The sequence below is a fragment of the Marmota monax genome, unplaced genomic scaffold, assembly GCF_021218885.2.
Source record: "Marmota monax isolate L192 unplaced genomic scaffold, Marmota_monax_Labrador192_F-V1.1 WCK01_AAM20220418_F8-fsc00164, whole genome shotgun sequence".
Taxonomy (NCBI): Eukaryota; Metazoa; Chordata; class Mammalia; order Rodentia; family Sciuridae; genus Marmota; species Marmota monax.
The window spans coordinates 3,871,626-3,891,486 of record NW_026693313.1 but is presented as its reverse complement, the minus strand read 5'-3'; the positions used below and the strand labels follow the sequence as shown (position 1 = coordinate 3,891,486).

Genomic DNA, 19,861 nt, shown 5'->3' with positions numbered 1-19,861 from the left:
ACCACCACACGGACCTAGGTCAAGGCAGGCAAGTCTCAGTGACCAATACAGCCCGTCACCCTCTATGATCAGACCAACTGGAGGACACTTCTACAACCACTAGAGGCCAAACTGGGTTGCAGAAAACTGCAAAGTCCACCTTCAAGAGGCCTCTGAGCCACCAGCCTGCCCAGTCCTCATGTCCACTCAATGCCTTGTATGTCTTCTTGAAATTCTCCAGCCCCAGATGCTCATGGTTCTCCAAACACTGGCTATCTGCTTCCCCTCTAATTGTCCTTCCTACTTTCAGGAACCATCCCTGTGCACCCCGCCCTCACTCTAAAATAGTGTCCCCAAAACATCCTCACTCAGACGTCCTATACTTCTTTATGGTCCATACGTTTAAAACAAAACTCACTGAAGAACACAACGGAAATCCTGTACCCACTCTCCACTTCCTGCCTCAATCCTTTCTCCATTTCCACTTCCTAAAACCTCTGAGTCATCTGGCATGTCCTCTCCTGTTCATCCCACACAGCCACAAGAGGCAAGTCCCTGCTTCCCAAGTCCCCTCCATTCCCAGCAGGTCCTCAGGAACTCCCACCCGGATTACTGCCACTGCCTCCCAGCTTCTTGGTTGTTGTTACTATAGCCCCCATACAGCCTGTCCCCTGTAAAGCCTGGGGTGGCTCCCCACCAACTAGGCAAGTGTAGGCTCCTCCTTAGGGCACTTGAGGTCCCCCAAGTCCTTCCCTACAATCCCAATCCAATCTTCCTACCTCCCTGCACGCACCTGCCTGACTCCAGATTAGCCCTCACACTGTTTCCTGATCAAAAGGCTCTTTTCTCCCTGCCAGCTTGTCTAAATCCTCTTCCAAGTTCAGGCACACTGTGTCTGCCTTCTCGTGACTGCCCCATCTCGCCACCACAACAGGTGTGTCTGCACTATGCAGCTGAGCACCTGAAGACAAAGTACCACCTGCCTGCCAGGCCTGGCACCCGACAGGCATTCACACTGACTCCACTTCCACTGCATTTCCAAAGTGCTTGTGTAGTTCCTCAAGCACAGGTGAAATGCCAGGGACAGCATTTCCCACTACACCCAGGGGGTCAAGGGGAAGTCTTCTGCCCAGCTAAGCAGGGCGGGGACCTCCTGCACACCTGCCACCTCTTCTGGCTTGTTCATCTTGGGCCAGGCAGCTCCTTCCTCTGCAGGCCCGGGCTTCATTCCACACTAGGCATTTGACACGTGCTCTAAGTCCTGGCCTAGCTAGAACCCCCAGGCCTTAGAAGAGCTTCCAAATGCAATGGACTCTTTGGGCTTCTTATTAACTAACCTCAATTTCAGGGGTGCTTAAAAATACAAATTTCCTAGCCCCCAAACTGCAGTCATAATCTGAGTCACTGCAAGTCCTATCTTTCCCTCATTAGGCACAGTCATCACCATTTCCCAAGGGACTGCTTGGGATGTCCCAAGGAAGAGACATCTGGGATCATTTACCCGCAGGAGCTAAGTCACTTTTCATGAAATAATCTAACAAAACCAAAAACTTCCCATGGATATACACAACACAAATAACCAAAATTTAAAAATGAAACTCTAAATACCAAGTTGTTCAAGTGTAGATAACCTCCTCTCTCTAGGCATCCGGGACTGTCCCTTTCAGAATAACTGGCAGCTATCAGCTATCCCTGCCATCGGGCTGCCCACCTGCTGCCACTGATTTGTTACTCCATCCTGGCCGGCAATCTGCCTCAGGTGAGGCACCCCAACCACCCTGAGAGAAAGCAACCATTTACCTACCTGCAGGACTCAGTGCCCAAGCCTGTTTCAGGGCTATCGCGGATGATCCACATCCATCAACATCCGTGTCCTCCCTGATTCCTGCCCTGACCAGCACATGCCCGAGCAGTGGGTGTCCAATGACTTCACCTTTCCCACTCGCTCTTCCCTAGTCTATTCCTTGGAGTTCCACTATGTTCCCTGCCATGATAAACTGTCAAACACTGAACCACAACATCTGTCTTCTCCCAAGTTGTCTTTTTATGGTGTTGGTGGCTCCAGCTTCCCCTTCCATCTGAGGTAGGCAAAGCAGGTCCATGCCACTTCACTACAAGAGGCCTGCCCGGCACCCACCACAGACCTCAGGGCCACACGCGCTCAGCCAGCTGGAGAGCCCCATTAGGCCAGTCAAGCACCTCGGAGCCCCTGCAGACAGCATTACACACTCACTACGCATTTCTCCCTCCCATGCCAGCCTCCACAGAGTCCACCAAACAGCACTGGCAGAGGGTGGGAGTCCAGCGCACAGTGTGCCCAGCTCATGCAGGCCTCAAGGCAGTAGACTGCAGACAGGCAGGATTCTGGGGGCAGAGAATGAAGGAGGGTACCAGCCTTCATGGAAGGGAAAAATAAGCACCTTAGAGCACCCCAATGACAGCACTAGGCCAGAGATGGCACCCAGGAGGCAGAAGCCTTGTTACCAAGACATATTTTTCTCATCAAGTCACCAAAACAGTAGGTGGTTATGACCAAAAATATTACTAGTAATTTGCTACTTGTTCAACTGAAAATGTAGATTTCCCGCTAGAGAACTTATTAGGATCTGTGCAGCGGGACAGGATTTTAAAATCCCTCAGTCCATTCTCACGTTTTAGTTAAGGTTTTATTTTTTCACAATTGGCATAAAAACAATCTCTTCCTTAACCAAGGTGCTGGCCTGTGTCCATCAGCCACACTCCCCACTTTCCAACACCACAGCTGCAGGCAAGCTAAAACCACCTCCCAGGGCCTCATTGCAGGAAAGAGAACCAGCATTTATAGGGTTGTCGGGAGTTGAAATTGAAATAAAAAGCAAAATGTTTAAAAAGGTGTAGTGAGAAGGTAGCACTCAATCATGTAAGTTTTTAAAAGTGACAGTTGTGTTTTCTTGTCCCTCTCTTTCCTTTGTTTGACATGGGGTCTTGATATGTTTTCCAGGCTGGTCTCAAACTCCTGGGCTCAAGTGATCCCCCTGCCTCAGCCTACTGAGTAGCCTGGAGTACAGGTGTTTCCACGCAGTGTCTCCACTTCATATTGTGAAAACTTTCAGTCTCGCTGGCACAGTGTCTCTGGACATGCACTGTGTAAGAAGTCCCCTCCGTGAGCTTCAGACTGAAGGAAAGGGCGGCACCTACCTGACATCAGGCTAGAAACTTTCTGGGCACTGGTGTTACAAGGCCGTTTAAACATGGGAAAACAGAAGGGTGAGGGTCCTAGGCAGCAGGAGGTAGAGGTGGGATCTGAACCCACATATGTGCACCCAACATGTGAGGGTCAGGCAGAAAGGAGGCCACTCTACTCCCTCACCAAATCTTTGCTTTTTAAATAACCTACCATTGAAGGGGTTTTGAAAAGAAACTTCTGAGGGGGCAAACAGAATAAGAAGTCTGAAATTTCAATCAATCACGTTGAATATATTATAAATAATTTCTTTACCTACTCAAGCAGTGAGCCTTCAAAAATACCATTATGTGATAATTCAAGGCCCAACAATATCCTGTGCATTTTAATGGGCTCCTCTAGGGAGCATGAGCTTGTGCATCCTTTCCAGGGTGCAGGTCAGTGGCTCACATCCAGGAGCCTGTTCAGGGTTAGGTCATCAAATGCCTTTCCCAGGCCAAAAGGAACAAGGAAGCAGGTCAGACACCAGGCAGCACACTTGTTCTCCCAAAAGTTATATGCCAGCCAAGGGTGGGGCTCCAGCCAGTGCCAGGTCATGTCACCTGGGGTCCAGTGTCCAAAGGCTAGGAGGAAGGCCTCTCCTCCACTGACCAGCAGAGGTACCTGGGGCCGCTACCTCTCAGGACCTCGGGTTCCTGACCCATAACATCCAGGAAACAGGGACCCCTTCCTGGGCTCTCTGTGATGAGGAAGGAGTTGCTCCTGAAAGCTCTTGCTGAGGACAGGTCAGCTGCCAGCTGTTGTCTCAAAGGAATAGAGGGCAGTGGTCAAGAGCTCGGGCTCTGGAGCCAACTATGAGGCTTCCTTTCAAGCTGAGACTTAACAGCTTAGCATTGAGAACTCAATGGACTCTGCTGTACCTCAGTCCCCTCATCTACAAAATAGGGAAGTTAGAAAACCTCCTGGCAGCAGGGTGGTGGTGAGGATTCCACAAAATGACAGGTGTAAAGCAATACGACAGTACCTACTACAGTCAACTCCCAAGAGGTTATCTTTGGTTATATTTTATTTCTAGAGATCATTTGGTTCAGAAAAAAGAAAAATTAGCTAACAGACATGATCCTAAATAACTCCGGGACTGCAGGAACATGATTCTGACCAAGACTGATGTCCCCTCAAGCACTAGGAGATTCAGCAGGCTTGGGATCCTGAAGCCTTAGCAGGATCCACAGGGCTTAATTTGTTCACCTTCACTGATGGTAGAGATGGGTCTAATCGATACATTCCTACTCAAAAACACCCCAGGATGAAAGAGACATGTGAAATACACTCTTTAAAAAACGGCTTGCGCACCAAGCAAGACCCACACAATGCCAGCCTTACTGACCTCTTCAGAGAAACACAACAGAGAAGCAAAGCAACCAATGGGCACAAGGAAGCCTCGGCAGCAGAGCTCAAAAAGAAGCCACCTGACCACTCTTCAAGATGCAGCCTATATCTCTCCTGTCCTGGCATTATCAGAAGGAATGGAGGTGGCAGGAAACTCCTGGTTGAAGCCTTAAAAACTAAGGCTCTGACTGGTTCTGATGGCAATCTCTCTGCCTTTTTAAAGAGCAGGTTGAGCCATACGTGAGCTGAGAGGTCACTGGGGCCAGGGTTGGCAGTGCGGGCAGTGCGGCCATCACGCCCCTGAGAAGTTTGCTGGCATTGCCCTGGCTCCTCCAGGCAGCTGTTTTCTCCTGATCTCTCCCACCCACTTCCTTCTTCAGGCTCCAACCCTGCTCCTGTCCCTTCTGGCCTTGGACAGCACTCTGACCTAACCAGACATGCTTCAGATGTTCGGCCTTGAGTAGGATTTTATTTACTGCCCAAAACCTTTAGTGATTCCCAGTTCAGTGCCATACTGAACACTGGACGATGTGGCGCTCTGACCTCCGGATATCCACACCCTACCACCCCACCCCTTTGCCCAACAGAGCCTGAGGCACACCTCCCGGACAGCAAGGGCCCACAGCGGGTCACACTGTGGGTATCAAATCTCTCATTCAAGCTGCAGTAAACAGTTCCTCCCCAAGACCTCTCCTTGGTTAATGGCTTCCGTTTGGGCTAGTCCCCTGGCCTGTAACAGACAGTGTAGGCAGGGGACCTGGGTTCCAGTTCTGGCCAAAGTCCAATCCCCTTCACATACTCCACTATTCCCCACAGAATGGGACAAGGCAGGAATCCCAGATGCCCTGCCCAGCCAACCAACCCAAGAGATCTGTAAGAGGACCCTTGAAGCAAGCAACCACCACTGTGCCACAGGGCCACATATCTGGAAGGCACCTTTACCTGAGTGTTCCAAGACGCAACACAAGAGCACACGTGAAAGCTCTCCCGGGAGTAGTGCAGCAGCAACACTGCTAACACACACCTCCACCTGGCTGTTATTTAAAAGAAAGATCTTTAAAACATCCACCTGGGCCTGACACTTAATGCCAGCCTGGTTTTCCACCCTGTGCTGAAGTGACCAACCAAAGTCTAACTTGCAAGGAAGGAGGGGAAAAGTGTCCTTCTACCACAGGCGCTTGCCTGGAGGCAACCTTCCCCACCACGCTACTTTCCTGCCTCTAGAACCCCAAATCAACTTCTAACCCACACAGTCCCTCCCGCCTGAGGCCGCCTTCCCCGGGGCCACCCTGCAGAGCCCGGCACACCTCCTCGCTGCGGGACTCGCACTCGGCCCTGGACCTTCCGCAGCTCCACTCAGCGCCAAGCCTCCCACCAATCCCCTCTCCGGACGCTCCCTGGGGTCACCCGGGTGACTCTGCGGCATCAAAAGCAAGCTTTAGGGATGGCGTCCCTGGGGCCACCCCGACAGGTTTTTCCCCATTAAAGCCTCTGCACTTCACAGGGGACTCGCCGAAGTCAGCAGATTGCAAAACTCGTAAAACTCGGCATCCCAGTGACCCTGCGCGGCGGTGCCGGCTCCAGCGTGCCCACGTCACCAGCGCCTCGGGAGGCGCCCCCGGGCAGCGCCCCCAGCCGCGCGCCCGGCAGCCGCGGGGAGGGGGTGCGTCCCGCTCCCGGTGCGGAGGCCGGGGCTCGGGGTGCCCAGGCCCGCCCGCCGGCCAGACCCCGGGGCGCCCCGCTCCCCTCCTCCTGCGGGGCGGGCCGGGGGCGCCGGTCGCCTCCCCTCGCCGCCAGCGCCCCCGGGCCGGGCCCGCGCGCCGCGCCCCCTCGCCCGCCCGCGAGCCGCACGCGCGGAGGGCGCCCCGGGCAGAGCGCCCCGCACCCGGACCCCCGGCGCCGCCCGCCCGCGCCGGCACTCACGGTTCCATCTCGGCGCCACCGGCCGGCGCGCCCGGAGCCGCGCAGCAGCCGCGGCAGCCACAGCCGGAGCGACGGCGGCCGCGGGCAGCGGACCGGGAAAACGCGTCAGAGCGCGACGCGCGGTCACGTGCGCGGAAGCGGAGGGCGCGGGGCGCGGCGACCGCGGTGGGCGCTGGCCAGCGCGGGGCACCGGTCCTCCGCACGCCCGTCGCCTCAGTCACGACCGAGGCCAGCCGAAGGGCCGTAAGGGCACGAATCCCGGAGCGGGGCCACCTCTGGGGACCAGGCCGCAGTCTCCAGGGCCCTACACACGTGTCTGCTTCCTCTTTCGTCTCCAACCGCGAGGTCCTTGCATGGAACTTTCACTGGCCAGCGTGTGAGCGCGTCCCGCCAGAAAAGCATCCTATACCCGCTCTGCCTTTGGTAGTTTAGGGGTTTTTAAGCATCCCTCCCAGTCTATTAGACTGCAACACGTATTTTATTACCAATAGTTAGCCGTAACATCCCATCACCATCCCCTATGATATCACTGGGACTGCTTTTATTTGTCCTCCTCTTCCCAGGACCTGGCACCAGTCTAGCACAGAAAGACACCAGCGCACGAGTATTGAACAGATGACTGAACTGGATTTGCCAGGTGACTAACAATATACCAGCCTATGTTCCAATAGTTTAAGAGAATGGGGACCACCTTCCCAAGGAATCAGAGGGAATGGGTTTCAGGGGAATAGTAAGTATATAATTTGCTGATGGGTGGTTAAGTGGGCCCTTGCCTTCTGGCTAGGGTGAGCAGTTAGTTCTAGAAGGCCTAAGAATTCCCTAGTTCTAGCACTAAAAGTCCTATGTCCTGGAAACCCCCTCAGTCCAGACAAACCAAGACAATTGATCACCTTATTTCTGACCCATGTTTTTCTTAGTTACTGGCCTAAAGTGTCTTTGCTTGGTTCCCTCAAAAGTAGAAACTGAGACAGTAGTGTCCATGTAACTTTGTTGGGAGCAGGGAAACAAGGAGAAAGAATAAAGTTTAGACAGGGACAGAGAAGAGTACGCTTGAGGAAGTGCAAGCTGGTCAGAGCTTTCAACACAGCTGGCTGCTCAACCTTGCAGGAGAGACTCATAGAAACTATGGGGTCAGGAGACAATCTGTTGGCTCTGTCCTGTTACCTGTCTCTCATTGGTCAAAGTCTGATCTACATATCCAGGTGACTTTACCTGTCCCCTGTAAGTGGCTACTGATGGCTAGCAGCATCTGAAGGAACCAGTACAGCCAGTACAGGGCAAATGAGCCTCCCTTGTCAGTCAGCACCCAGGGGTTCCTTTGCTGGGGCTGCAGGGACAGAGGTAGAACCACGGGAAATTTTTCCAGCATAGCTCAGGCAGGAAAGCAAGGGGGGAGGCCCATGGTCCTGTGGGGTGTGGACCTAGGCAGACCAGGGGGATCTGGGGATCCAGCACAAAGAAAGAGAAGGTTTGGAATATTTGTTACAAAGACTGGGGAAATGGATGGCCTGGGAAAGCCTAGCAGTACTCCAGGGCTTCATGAGGCCTCAGCTCACAGTGGTGACTTCCTATCAATGGTGACCTTTCTGAAACCTGCCTGGTGGCAAGTGCCTCCTGCTGACCAGGCAGCCTGGCATGACAAGGGAGCTTGGGTCCTGAGCAAAGATCAGAGGCCGTGAGACAAAAGGAAGTGAGAATCACTTGAGGAGCTTTAAAAAACCATGATGCCAGGGCTAGGGTTGTGGCTCAGTGGTAAAGTACTTGCCTAGCATGTGTGAGGCCCTGGATTCGAGTCTTAGCACCACATATAAATACAATAAAGGTCCATTTACAACTAAAATAAATATATATATTTTAAAAATGCCCAGTGAAATGAAACCAGATCTGAAGTGCAGTGTAGGCACCAGTGGTTTCCAGAGTTCCCTACAGAATTCCAGTGTACAGCAAGTTTGATGGCTAGTTGGGCACTGGAATCTAGGCTGATTGGCTCCAGCTCCTTCCTGGGGGCCACATGCATTTTTATTCTTTGGTTCTGTGAATTACCCCTGTAATAATCAATTCCCTCTTTTTGGTTGACACTAATACCTGTAACCATCAGTCTTAAATGCTGCATTACTATCTCTTTATGAAATGACAGTGCTGCTAGGTGTCCCTGATGTGACTCTCAAGATGAGAACTGCTGCAGAGTTCCAATTCCTACTGCACTGAAGGAGGGGCACTCTGCTCTGCAGTGCTCCCCACAGACGCCTGACCCTCCACGAGAAGGTGCTACTCTGGAGGAGCAGTGCCTGCACCCCCTAGGCTGACTTCAAAGGAGTCTGTGTTGGACCAGATCCTACACTGGGGGCTCTCTCTACCCAAGAGCCCGAGTGACGTACCAGAGACACTGCCACAGTCACAAAGGATGGAAAAAACAGGGAAACTGGATCATGATTAGAAACATAACCCTCCCCCCTTTCAAATCCTCACAAGACCTTGCTGGACATGCTGCCCTGTCACAAATGCAACTAAGTGTCCTTCCCAGCCACCGAGGTGTATGAAAAGAGTGGAAAGAGCACAGCCGTCCCTGGACACAGATTTCAGTTCTGCTTGGCTCCTTCATTCCCAAGGGGATCATGCCCCACCTTCCCAGGTCCCCAGCCCCATCTTGAATGCAGTACACTGGGGGCCGTGTGTGCCTGTGCCTGAGTGCTTCCAGCTGATAATTAGTCCTTGACTCAAGCTATTTCCCACATAAAAACCAGGGCTGCTCAATTAGATTCATAATTTGCCACAAACTGCCAGATTAGGGAAGGCCAAGGTAGACCAATCCCAGGCACAAGAAGGGTCTGTCCCACTGCAGGGCTCAGTGTCACAAAGAAGTCTCTACTTGAGCTTGAACACACAGAACAAGGAGCTCTGTCCTGATCCTCTAGATCCGGCCTAAACTACACAACTCCAGCAAATACAGGGTAGGGAAGGAAGAGAGATGTGGCAGGAAAGCTAGTGTAGAAAGGTTCAGAGCAGACATGGCAGTGTCCTGAGGCTGGGCAAACCTAAGGGGCATGGTGGCCTTCAGAGAGATGCCCACCTGTGGCTATGGCACTTGGAGTGACCCAGGGCCTAAAACAGCAGCTTCCTGAAATCCCGCCTCCTGGTGGCTTTTCCTTTTATATGGCTTTGCTACAGTACTGCCAGGCTAAAATGCAAGCCACCCATTAGGAGTCACTTTTCTTCCATTGCTCCTTTAGGTCACATTTATGGCCATTTTTAAGGTTATGGATGCATCAATGATATTTCATTGATTTTTCAAGGAATTTCATTCAGGATAGGAGAAGAGGTGTTACAAAACAGTCCTTATGTTTTTTTAAAAGCTCTAGGGAGGGAGGGTTCTCCTCCCTTTTTGAGAATAAGAACCCGAGGGCAGTAAGGCCTGCTACACAGGGAGCTGTGTTGAGAGTGGAGGGGCAGACAAGGGTGACTCAATGAAAAGAGCAAGACACTGAGCCAGCTGGAGGGGGGAAACCAAGCCTCCAGCCGGAGAAGTTCAAGACACCTGCCCAGCAGACGGCCAGCCAGCCTGCCTTGGCCCCACTTCCCAGCCTGACCTAACCTGGACTCTATCCTTGGGTCTTCGCTTTCTCTCCTTGAGGGTAACCAACCGTCCTGATTTTTCTGGAACTAAGGGGTTTCCTGGGACACAGCTTTCAGTGTAAAGCCAGGACGAGGTGGTCACCTGACCTCTGGCTCTTCAGCTCCAGAGCTGCCTGGTTACGTCCCCCAGTAGAGGCTGGGCCACTCTGTTCTTTTGCCCAGAATCTCCGTGCCTGCTGTTCCCCAACACCTACACACAGCACACAGCCCTTCCTCAGCCCACAAGTGATAAACCTCAGACCGTTCAGGTGACAAAGCCAAAATTCCAGACACTCTGCAGGGGAGACAGGGCAGGGGGCAGACACGGGTCACTTCCTTCGGACTCACAGCTCCACTAGTATCTGCTGGCTGGGTTTTAGAGCCAGGGGGATCAGATCACCCTGAGACCCGCAGACTGGCCTGAGAAGTGCAGTGGTGGACCCGAACCTGCCCAGTCCTCCCGACTTGTCCATCAAACATCTGGCTGTCACTTTAGGCAGCTGTCAGCAGAGAGGAGCCAAACTCCACAGCCCTGTCAACACCTGGGCTTTTCTCCTCAAGGAGATCCTTCTATGGATTGAATTGTGTCCCCCCCCAAGAATGTTGAAGTCCTAACCCCCCAGTGTCTGTGAAATATGGCTGTATTTGGAAACAGGGTCTTTGATGATGAAGACAAAGTCATTAGGGTGGCCCTAATCCAGTGGGAGAGTTCGATGCAGAGCAGACACACACAGAAAAGATGCGTGTCTCTACCATTGAGCTACACCCCCAGCCCTTTTTATTTTATTTTAATATTTGTTTTTAGTTGTAGATAAGCACAATACCTTTTATTTATTTATTTTTATGTCGTGCTGAGGATAGAACCCAGTGCCTCGCACTTGCTAGGCAAGCACTCTACCACTGAGCTACAACCTCAGGCCCCCTTTTTATTTTTTGACACAGGTTCTTGCTAAGTTGCTGAGGCTGGCCTTGAAATTGTGATTCTCCTGCCTCAGCCTCCAGAGTAGCTGGGATTACCAGCATGTGCCACTGCACTTAGTAGACACCTTGATTTCAGACGTACGGCCTTCAGAGCTGTGCGAGAGTAAGTGGCTGTAGTTTCGGCCCTTGTCTGCACACTAATGTGGTGCCCCAGCCCTCGTCTGCACACTGATGTGGAGCCCCAGCCTTCATATTTCTGGGATGAGGAACTGCCTGAAGTTTCAGGTGCCCAGCGCTAGCCTCAAGGCCTGGTCTCTTCTGGAAAATGTTCTTTCAGTTGCCAGACCTAAGTCAGCATTGAAGCCCAGTGAGGACCAGGGCCCAGGAGAACAGATGGGGTGCCTACACCTGCTCTGCTCTCTAGGAAACCAGAGAGAGAAATGGTTTTCTCTCCCAGTCCAGTGCAATATATAGTTTTAAAAAAGAAAAAGAGGGCTGGGGTTGTGGCTCAGTGGTAGAGCACTTGACTAGCATGTGTGAGGCACTAGGTTTGATTCTCAGCACCACATATAAATAAATAAAATTAAGGTCCATTGACAACTAAAATAAATTTTAAGAAAAAAAAAAAGTAACAAAATTCTGCTATCTGGGCAAGAGCTCTGCCCACCCTAAGATACACACAAAAGTAACTAAGCCCTGGTGAACCTCCGGGTTCTGAGTGTGTAGCCCTTCTGCCATTAGAATCCCAGGTGCAGCATGAGCACAGGCGACCAGCTGAAGGCATTTGGCTGTGCCTTCAGCACTGAGCTGTACAACACAGAGGCACTGAATGACAAATGGAAGAAAGCACCAAGGAATGGCCAGGTGAGTTCCGTGGGTCCAAGAAGGGTCCAGTCCCTGGGGGAGTGTGTTTTAGGCAGCACCTAATTACACTTTCTTCATGCCCAGGCAACGTGAGGCAGGGCAGAGGCTGTTCAGCAAGGAAGTCCCAGCCCGACAGTGAAATGCGGCATCTTGCACCTGCACACGCACAGCAGAGGGGAAGGGGCCTGTGCCTCCAGCAAGCTACCCCTCCCAGGCCTGTGGGGTGGTAGAATACTCAAAGGAGCCTGCATCTGCACAAAGGAATCACTGGTCCAGTGCGCCCCCGCTTTGGTATCCAGGGGTTGAACTGAGCCACATCCGTACCCTTCCTTTTTTTCTTTTTTTTTTTTTTTAATTTTGAGACAAGGTCTTGCTAAATTGCTGAGGCTGGCTTTGGACTTTCAGTCCTCCTGCCGTAGCCTCCCGAGTTGTTGGGATCACAACTCGGATCGCTACGCCCCTGGCCTGGTCCAATGTTTTAAAACGGGGCAGGCTGGGTGGTTAAGCTCAATGGTTAACCACTTGCCTAGTATGTGCAAGGCCACAAGTTCAGTTCCCACTACCACACAAAGAGCGTTTGCTCAGCTCTTAGCTAAGAAGGCTCCCTGTGTTCTTGGAAGGCTGCAGCTGAGGTGCAGCATGAGGGTGAGAACAAATGGCAGCCATGTGCCACTGTTCTGTCAGGGACCCCATGCTGGGACATACACAGGGCCTTCATGAATCAGCTAGAACCCGGTGGTGCTCACTAACAGTGTGGTGTCTACCAATCCATCTCTGAGCTGTAATTCTTTATCAGCTTATTCCCATTTTCTGAGGTGAAGCACCTCGTGTATTTAAAGGCCTTTGGGCTTCCTCATAAAAAAAAAAAACTGGTGGTCCTGGTGTTTTGGCCAGGTGTGGACCACTGTTTTTGTGGGTGGTGGCAGTGGCACAGGACCTCTTCTTATGTGCTACATAATGATTCCTTAAAAAGTGCAGATACTGAAAATGCCCTCTACTCCACGTGCTTCGGGGCCAGACAAGGAGGTCAGAGGCCCCTGCTCCTAGCCACCCACCTTCCTCCCCGTGAGGCAGCGAACATGGGTGCCACACAACTCTTCCTCCCACAGGGAGCACAGGTGAAAGCTTTGGCTGGGATTTGAGTTTAAATGTTCAAGCCCACACAAGTGTTCTACTTTCTAGAACCTATATATAAGTGATTGAGAAACACCCCGAATGTCCCTGCATCTATGCTGGCTTCAAGACACTGTCCCAGTCTCTGTCTTGTCTCTAAGGAGAGCTGGTGTGTGGCTTGTGTTGTAATTTTCCTCAGTTCACACCTCAACACGGCAGAGAAGAAAGAAAGGGTCACTTTGTAGCATGGATAACCTGCAGTATGTGGCATGATCCCAGTGCCACTCTGCCATGTTTAATGGTACTATTTGCTCTGAGGAAATAGGGGATTCATATTTTTTAAAATATTTATTTTTTAGGTGTAGTTGGACACAATGCCTTTATTTTATTTATTTATTTTTGTGCTAGGCAAGCTCTCTACCACTGAGCTACAGCCCCAGTCCCTGAAGGATTCATTTTAATTTAAACAGTAACAAGAAGAGAACCCGGAAGAGACTCTGATGCCATGCACTGACAAAGCGGTGGAGGAACCAGAGAGCAGGCCACTATTGGAGTCAGGGGACAAGACTTTAAGAGGCCCAGCTTAAGGTCAGATCCTTGAGGATCACATGGTATGAGGCCTTGTGCTTAGGTCACCCTGACTTGGCAGGGAAGAACAGTTGTGGCAGGTTCGGGGATTTCAGACTGGTAGCCAGAGGCAAGCCCAGGGTGGCAAGACTGCATGGAGCTTTCCTGGCTGGTGCTCAGACAGCATACAGGAGAGGAGAGTCCTCAGTGGGAGACCCTCCAGAGACAGCATGTGGGGAACTCCCCTGGGAAAGAGGAACTGGAGAGGGGGGCTTATGATGCAGATGATGTCAGTCGGCAACAAGGAGAGGTGTCTCTGGGTAGAGGGCAGCAGCTGTTTAGGGTTTGTCTAGCAGATGCTGGGTGCTACTTCATGGAATATACAAATAAGCAGACCCTAAATGGCTAAAAATATGTTTGTTTGTGCTATATTTAACGCAATTGATGTGTAAGAATTTGGGCTTGGCCCAGGTGGGCTTTGTGCTAATTATCCTACTATGAAGAAGGAAAGAATGTGGAAGCCAACCTGCAGGGCCCAGGCTTTGTCCAAGATGACAACATGGGGTGGGAGAAGCCAGACTACTCCAGACGTTAAAGGAGATAGTGTGCTTCCTAAGGAAGCTGGGCTGACGGAGGTTAGTGGGAATGAACTTACATGGCAATGGAAGGAGCTAGTATTGAGGGAAGACTGAGTTATAGGGCAAACAGGTCAATCAACAGAGCAGGAGCACACAGCATGGGGAGAGCTGCCTGCAGGGGGCAGGGGCAGCCCAAAGGCACGGATCTGTCTGGGGGCATGCCCTGCCCAGCACCCACCACTGGCCTCTCAGACACACATCTGCTCAAAGAGGGAGCTAGAAATGTGCGAAGGGAGAGCCAGCCAAGGTCATTGTCAACAGTGGCAGCTGGGTTTGTGTGGGAGGGAACTCTGACTTCTGACAGCTAGCAGAATACACAAATAGCTGGGTACACGTTCACCAGGAAAATGTACCTGTAGAACCAGTGCCCAGATCCAGAAGCAGACTAGCACCAGCACCTTCTTTCCTTCCCGGCCCTGTCCCTCCAGGGTAAACATCAGACTTCTACAGAGTCACTGGACTATTGTGCATTTCACATAGATGGATTCTAATGGTAAGCATTTTGTCTGGCTTCTTTTGCTCAACACTGTGTGAGATTCTTTTTGATTGCTGTGTGTAATTGTGAATTGTTTATTGCAATATAATATTTGATTATGAAATGAGTCAAATATATTTATCTATTCTACTGTTGATGAATACTTAGCTAGTTTTCAGTTTACTGCTATGAACATTTTTGTACATGTCCCTTGATGGACACCTGTATGCATTTCTGTAGGGTACATACCTGAGGGGAACTGCCAGGTCAAAGGGAATGTGTATGTTCAACTTTAGGAGAAACCAGCAAATGGTTTTCTATAGAAATTATACCCATTTCCACCCATCGGCAGTGCTGGACATTTCCATGTGTTTCTCAACTTATCTGTCTCCTTCACTTTGCAGCTGTGTGTGGGGGGTATAGGGAGACTCAAGGAACTTTGCTGTAGACTTCAAATTATTCCTTTGCTTTTAGAACCAAAGATAGCCAACCACTTCTTCACAGGAATGTGAATGAGAACCAAGAGTCAAAATGGTTATCAGCAGCTAATTGCTACCAAGTTAAAAAGAAAAAAAAATGATTGCATCATTAAGCTGCTGGATCAACTATCTGATTCATCGCCTACCATCCAGGCAGGTCTGCTTTGGTGTTTTGTTATCTGTAGCAGGAAGCATCTATTTTTTAAATATTTATTTTTTATTTTTAGGTAGACACAATATTTTTATTTTATTTTTACGTGGTGCTGAGGATCAAACCCAGTGCCTCATGCAATGGTAGGCGAGCAATCTACCACTGAGCCACAACCTCAGCCCCAGCAGGAAGCATCTGTAGTATAATCTTCTCAAAGCACTTGACTCTCAAAACACCCTTGTGAAGATGAGATCACAGGCTTCATTTTTCCCGAGTGGAAACTGATCACCTGTGGAATTCAGTCATTCCCCAAGGCCAGGGATTTTGCAAGGACTGAGCTGAGACTGGAACCCAGGATTCCAGTTCCCCAGCCTTTTCTACCTTCCCTTTCCTGGCAGGGAATACAGTGGCCGTATCTCATTTTGTAGAAATGACTGAGAGTCCTTTGATCACACAGCTGCAGCTCAGCAGATTACGTAACTGATCCATACACAGCCATGCCAGCTACCAGAGGGGCCAGCCATCTTTTGAAAATGGGTCATTAGCAGCTGTTCCCTGTATCACCATGTTACAAGGAAACTGTCAAACACGTGAGGTTATTTCCCTGCAGCTCCAAGGGAAAAAAAACGCTGGTGCCCTCTAGTCAAAAATCACCAAAGAAGTGGAGATGGTGAGAAGAGCAGGAGCAAACACTGTAGTAGCAAGTTTACCTTCCAGCAAGGCGGGGCAGGCGCTGCAACTGTCAGTTGTCTGGCCTAGAAACCCAAGAGTGTTTCACCTAGTATGTGAAGGAACACTCCATTGATACAAAGGCTCAATGGAGCATCTGAGGCTAGTTCAGTGACCTAAACACTCCCTCACTATGGAAGCCTTTGTGATCCAGCCAAACTGCTCTGTCTACACAAAATATTGTAAAGCACCCTGCGGTCTACTTGTTCTCATGGCAGTGGATAGAATTTGTTTCTGCCCTTTTCCAACCATGGCAAATTGGTCTTCAGGATCCAACTTAACTGATGAAGTTGTTCCGGAACAAAGACTTACATGCCTGCTTAGGACACGCAGCCAAACTGCTCAGGTCACTTCCCTGACTTAAAACCCTTAAGTGGAGTCACATCCTATTTCTAATGAAACACACAGTCATTGGCCTGCCTTTCTCTCTGACCATAATGCCCCACACTCGCTGGTCTTCTGTGGATTCCCTGAACAGACCATGGTTTTTTGGTTTTTTTTTTTTTGGGGGGGAGGATGGGTTGTTTGTGTGTGTGTGTGTGTGTGTGTATGTGTGTGTGGTACTGGGGGTTGAACCCAGGCCCTCGCATATGCTAGGTGAGTGCTCTGCCACAGAGCCACATGCCCAGCCTCAGACCTTGTTTTTACTATGGCCACAGGGACTTTGCATTTCTCCTGCCTCCTCTGGAGCTTTCCCACCTCCTTATCTAGTGAGCTCCTCATTCTTCAATTTTCATATCCATGTCACCTTCTCAAAGAGTGTTTCCTGACCACTTGCCCTGAAGTGACACAGCTCACTCTATCAGGGCTCCTTTCTTACTATATTGCTGGCACTCATCGTAACTCAGCCTCAGCTAACATTTGTAAGCCCCATGACAGCAGCTCATCTTGCTCACTGCTGTATCACCCATTCCCTAGGACAACAGCAGGAACGGAGGAGATGCTCAATTTCGATGAGTTGAATAAATGGATAAATGAATAAAGGATGGTCCAGTGGTAGGGTAACCAGGGGTGCTGTGGCTTGTTCTTTTCTCCTATTCACCAGCTCATTTGACAAAGAAACATTTCCAGGAAAATAAAATGAAGCGAGGAGGAACCAGAAAGGAAGAAAACTGTGGGTGTTAGGGACTAGATATGTGTCCCCCAAAAGTTCATGTGTGAGATAATTCAAGAATGTTCAGAGGTGAGATGGATTACCTGGGTGCTAAGTGTAGATAGGCAAGATATGGCTGGAGGAAATAACTCACTGGGGAGTGCCTTTGGGTTTACATTTGTCCCTGGTGAGCTCTCTCTGCTTCCTGCCGGCCATATTCTGAGCTGCTTGCCTCTAACATGCCCTCTGCCATGATGTTCTGCCTCACCTTGGGCCCAGAGCTGTGCAGTCATATGACCATGAACTGAACCTCTTAAACCACGAGCCAGATAAACTTTTCCTCCTTTAAGTTGTTCTTGTCAAATCTTTTGGTCACAGTGATGCAAAGTTGACTAAAAAAAGTAGGAAAGGAGACTGGAAACAATCTTACTTCAGAAACATAATGTGACTACTTGAGAGGCTGAGACAATAGAATAGCAACTTCAAGGTCAGCCTGGACAACTTAGCAAGACCCTGTCCCAAAGGTGGAACTCTCCTAGGTTCAATCCCCAGTACTGGAAAAAAAGATTTAAAAAAAACAACAACCTGGGAGCTGTGGTTTCAGCTCAGAGGTAGAGCTCTTGCCCAACATATGTGAGGCACTGGGTTCAATCCTCAGCACCACATAAAAATAAATAATAAATAAAATAAATGTATTGTCATCTACAACTTAGTTTTTTAAAAAATAAATAAATAAATCTCTGTGGGCTCTTTTACCTGTCCAGCCTGCCAGGAGGCTGCATTAGAGATTGAGGGACTCATCTTCAAACTACAACATTTGATCTTGGCATTGTATTGTTTTAAAGAATGGGATTTTCACTCAGCAATCATGACCACAACCATGATATATTGCTAATGAGCCCCCTGGGAAGCCAGAAAGCTTTTGAGAAGATTTACTAAATATGCTACGTATTCTGAGCATGAATGGTGTAACTACTAGCACAGGGTAAGTAGAATAAAACTAACGACCATAAATTCAACGACAGCTTGCAGTACAATTGCCATTCTTGAACACAGAGGGAGTAAGCTGTTACTAGAATCCTTCCGGTTCATGCTTCCCATTAAAGGTGAGGACTCCTGAGGTGCGGAATTAGGTAACTTTCTCAGCTCCAGAGCTAGTAAGTAACAGAATCAATCTAGGTTGCAGGCCACACGACTCCTGAGAGGGTCCTTTCCTGACACCTGGATACAGTAGGTAAAAGCAGGCCCTGGCAACGGACACCCTTCCCCACCAGAACAGCGCTGCACAGAGGGGAAGGGGCGGGTGCCCTGCGGCAGCACCTGCAGGCCCCACTGCTCTCGCCACCCAGGAGAGGACGACAGGAAAGAACGCAAACACGCCCCAGTCAACAGCTCCTCGGGGCGTCTATACAAGGCCTCCCCGCATCTTCACGGCGGTCCCACCCAGTCGTGTGACACTGTATCCCCGACCTTCGGCAGCGCCCCAGCCTCAGAGATTTCACCCCAGGGCAGAGGCCAGGGCCCGCCCTCGCTCCCCAAGCTCCAGGAGAAGTGACAGACCCCCAAGGCCGGACTCCGCGAGGCCGGAGCGGCCGGCGCGGGGAGGGGAGGGAGAGCCACGAGGCAGAGGGAGGAGCCAAGCGGGGACCAAAGCCCAGGGTCCCTTTCTCCCGAGGCGAGCATCGGCTCTGGTCTACGGGGATGGGAAAGGGCCCTTGACCCTGCGGCCGCGACCTGCGGGGGACCCCGCGGGCGCGCGCGGCGGCCAGCGCCGGGTTCCCAGCCCCCTCCGGCGCTCGGCGACGGGGCGCGGGGGGCGCCGCAGGCCCGCGGAGGGCGGCGGCCCGGGCGCGCCTACCGGTAGTAGCGGTCATCTTTGAAGGGCGTGAGGTCCTCCTTCAGCTCGCGGTACGCCTCCTGCAGCCGCTTGCACAGGTGCTTGAGCTCGCTGCAGAGCGGGGGCTCGAAGGCAGGGTACTCGGCGTCCATGCCCGCGCCGCGCTCCGCAGGCCGCCGCCCGCGCGCCCGGGCCCCGCGTCGCCTCCCCGCGCCGCCGAGCCCTCTGCTCCGCCTTCCTCACCGCTCTTGGCTGCGGGCTCCCGGGACCCCGGCTGCCGGCGCGCTGGGCGGGACCTGGTAGCGGAGAGCAGGTGCGAGGCGGTGGGGAGGGGGCGTGGAGGAGGGCCGGGCGCGCGCAGGGAGCGGCCGCGAGCACGCGAGGGTGGGGCGGGGTCGCCGCCTCGCCGCCCGCCAGGGGGCCCAGCGGGGAGGGCGCCGCCTCCCGGGGAGGGCGCGAGCCGGGCGTCCGAGACAAGGTCATCTGCTGCCCAGGACAAAACACGACGTGCCGCCCTCGCCGGTGGGTGTTACGAGGGAGGAAAGGGCAGAGCAAGGGGGCGGCAGTCGGGGGCGGGCCGGAGCCAGTTCTGCGGAGAAGGCGGACGGGAGCCGGCCCCGCGCTCAGCACCACGGACAGCTCTCGCAGACGCCTGGCTCCCGGGGTTCCACTCGGCCTGCTGCAAAAAACATCTTAAACTAAGTCCATGACAGCTGAGTCCTAATACATGTTCCTTTTTCTTTCTTTCTTTTACGATAGTGGAGTGTGTCCACGGAAGATGCCTCTTTCCACACATACTAGAGCCATCAAAAAATGTCTGGACAAAGGAATTTCATTCTCTACAGGCTCAACACTAATGTTCCAAATAAAAACAAATTAACATGGACTCATGGGATTACTCACCAAAGGGTGGTGAGATCGCTTGCAA

General features: G+C 51.6%; 1 protein-coding gene across 4 annotated transcripts in view; it reads right to left on the bottom strand.

Annotated features, from left to right (window-relative positions):
• Tmem181 (transmembrane protein 181) overlaps positions 1–19,102 on the bottom strand; it is a 52,159-nt gene extending 33,057 nt beyond the window's left edge. Inside the window, exon 1 of one of the 4 annotated variants that reach the window (XM_058583200.1) lies at positions 18,955–19,102. In XM_058583200.1, coding sequence (XP_058439183.1) covers positions 18,955–19,085 — 131 coding nt within the window. In that variant the 5' untranslated portion in view covers positions 19,086–19,102. Of the gene's footprint in view, positions 1–5,473; positions 5,493–5,838; positions 6,039–6,454; positions 6,554–18,954 lie in introns of those variants that run through there. The other 3 variants (XM_046456584.2, XM_046456583.2, XM_058583201.1) reach the window with 3 other exon arrangements.
• Between the last annotated feature and the right edge of the window lie 759 nt (positions 19,103–19,861).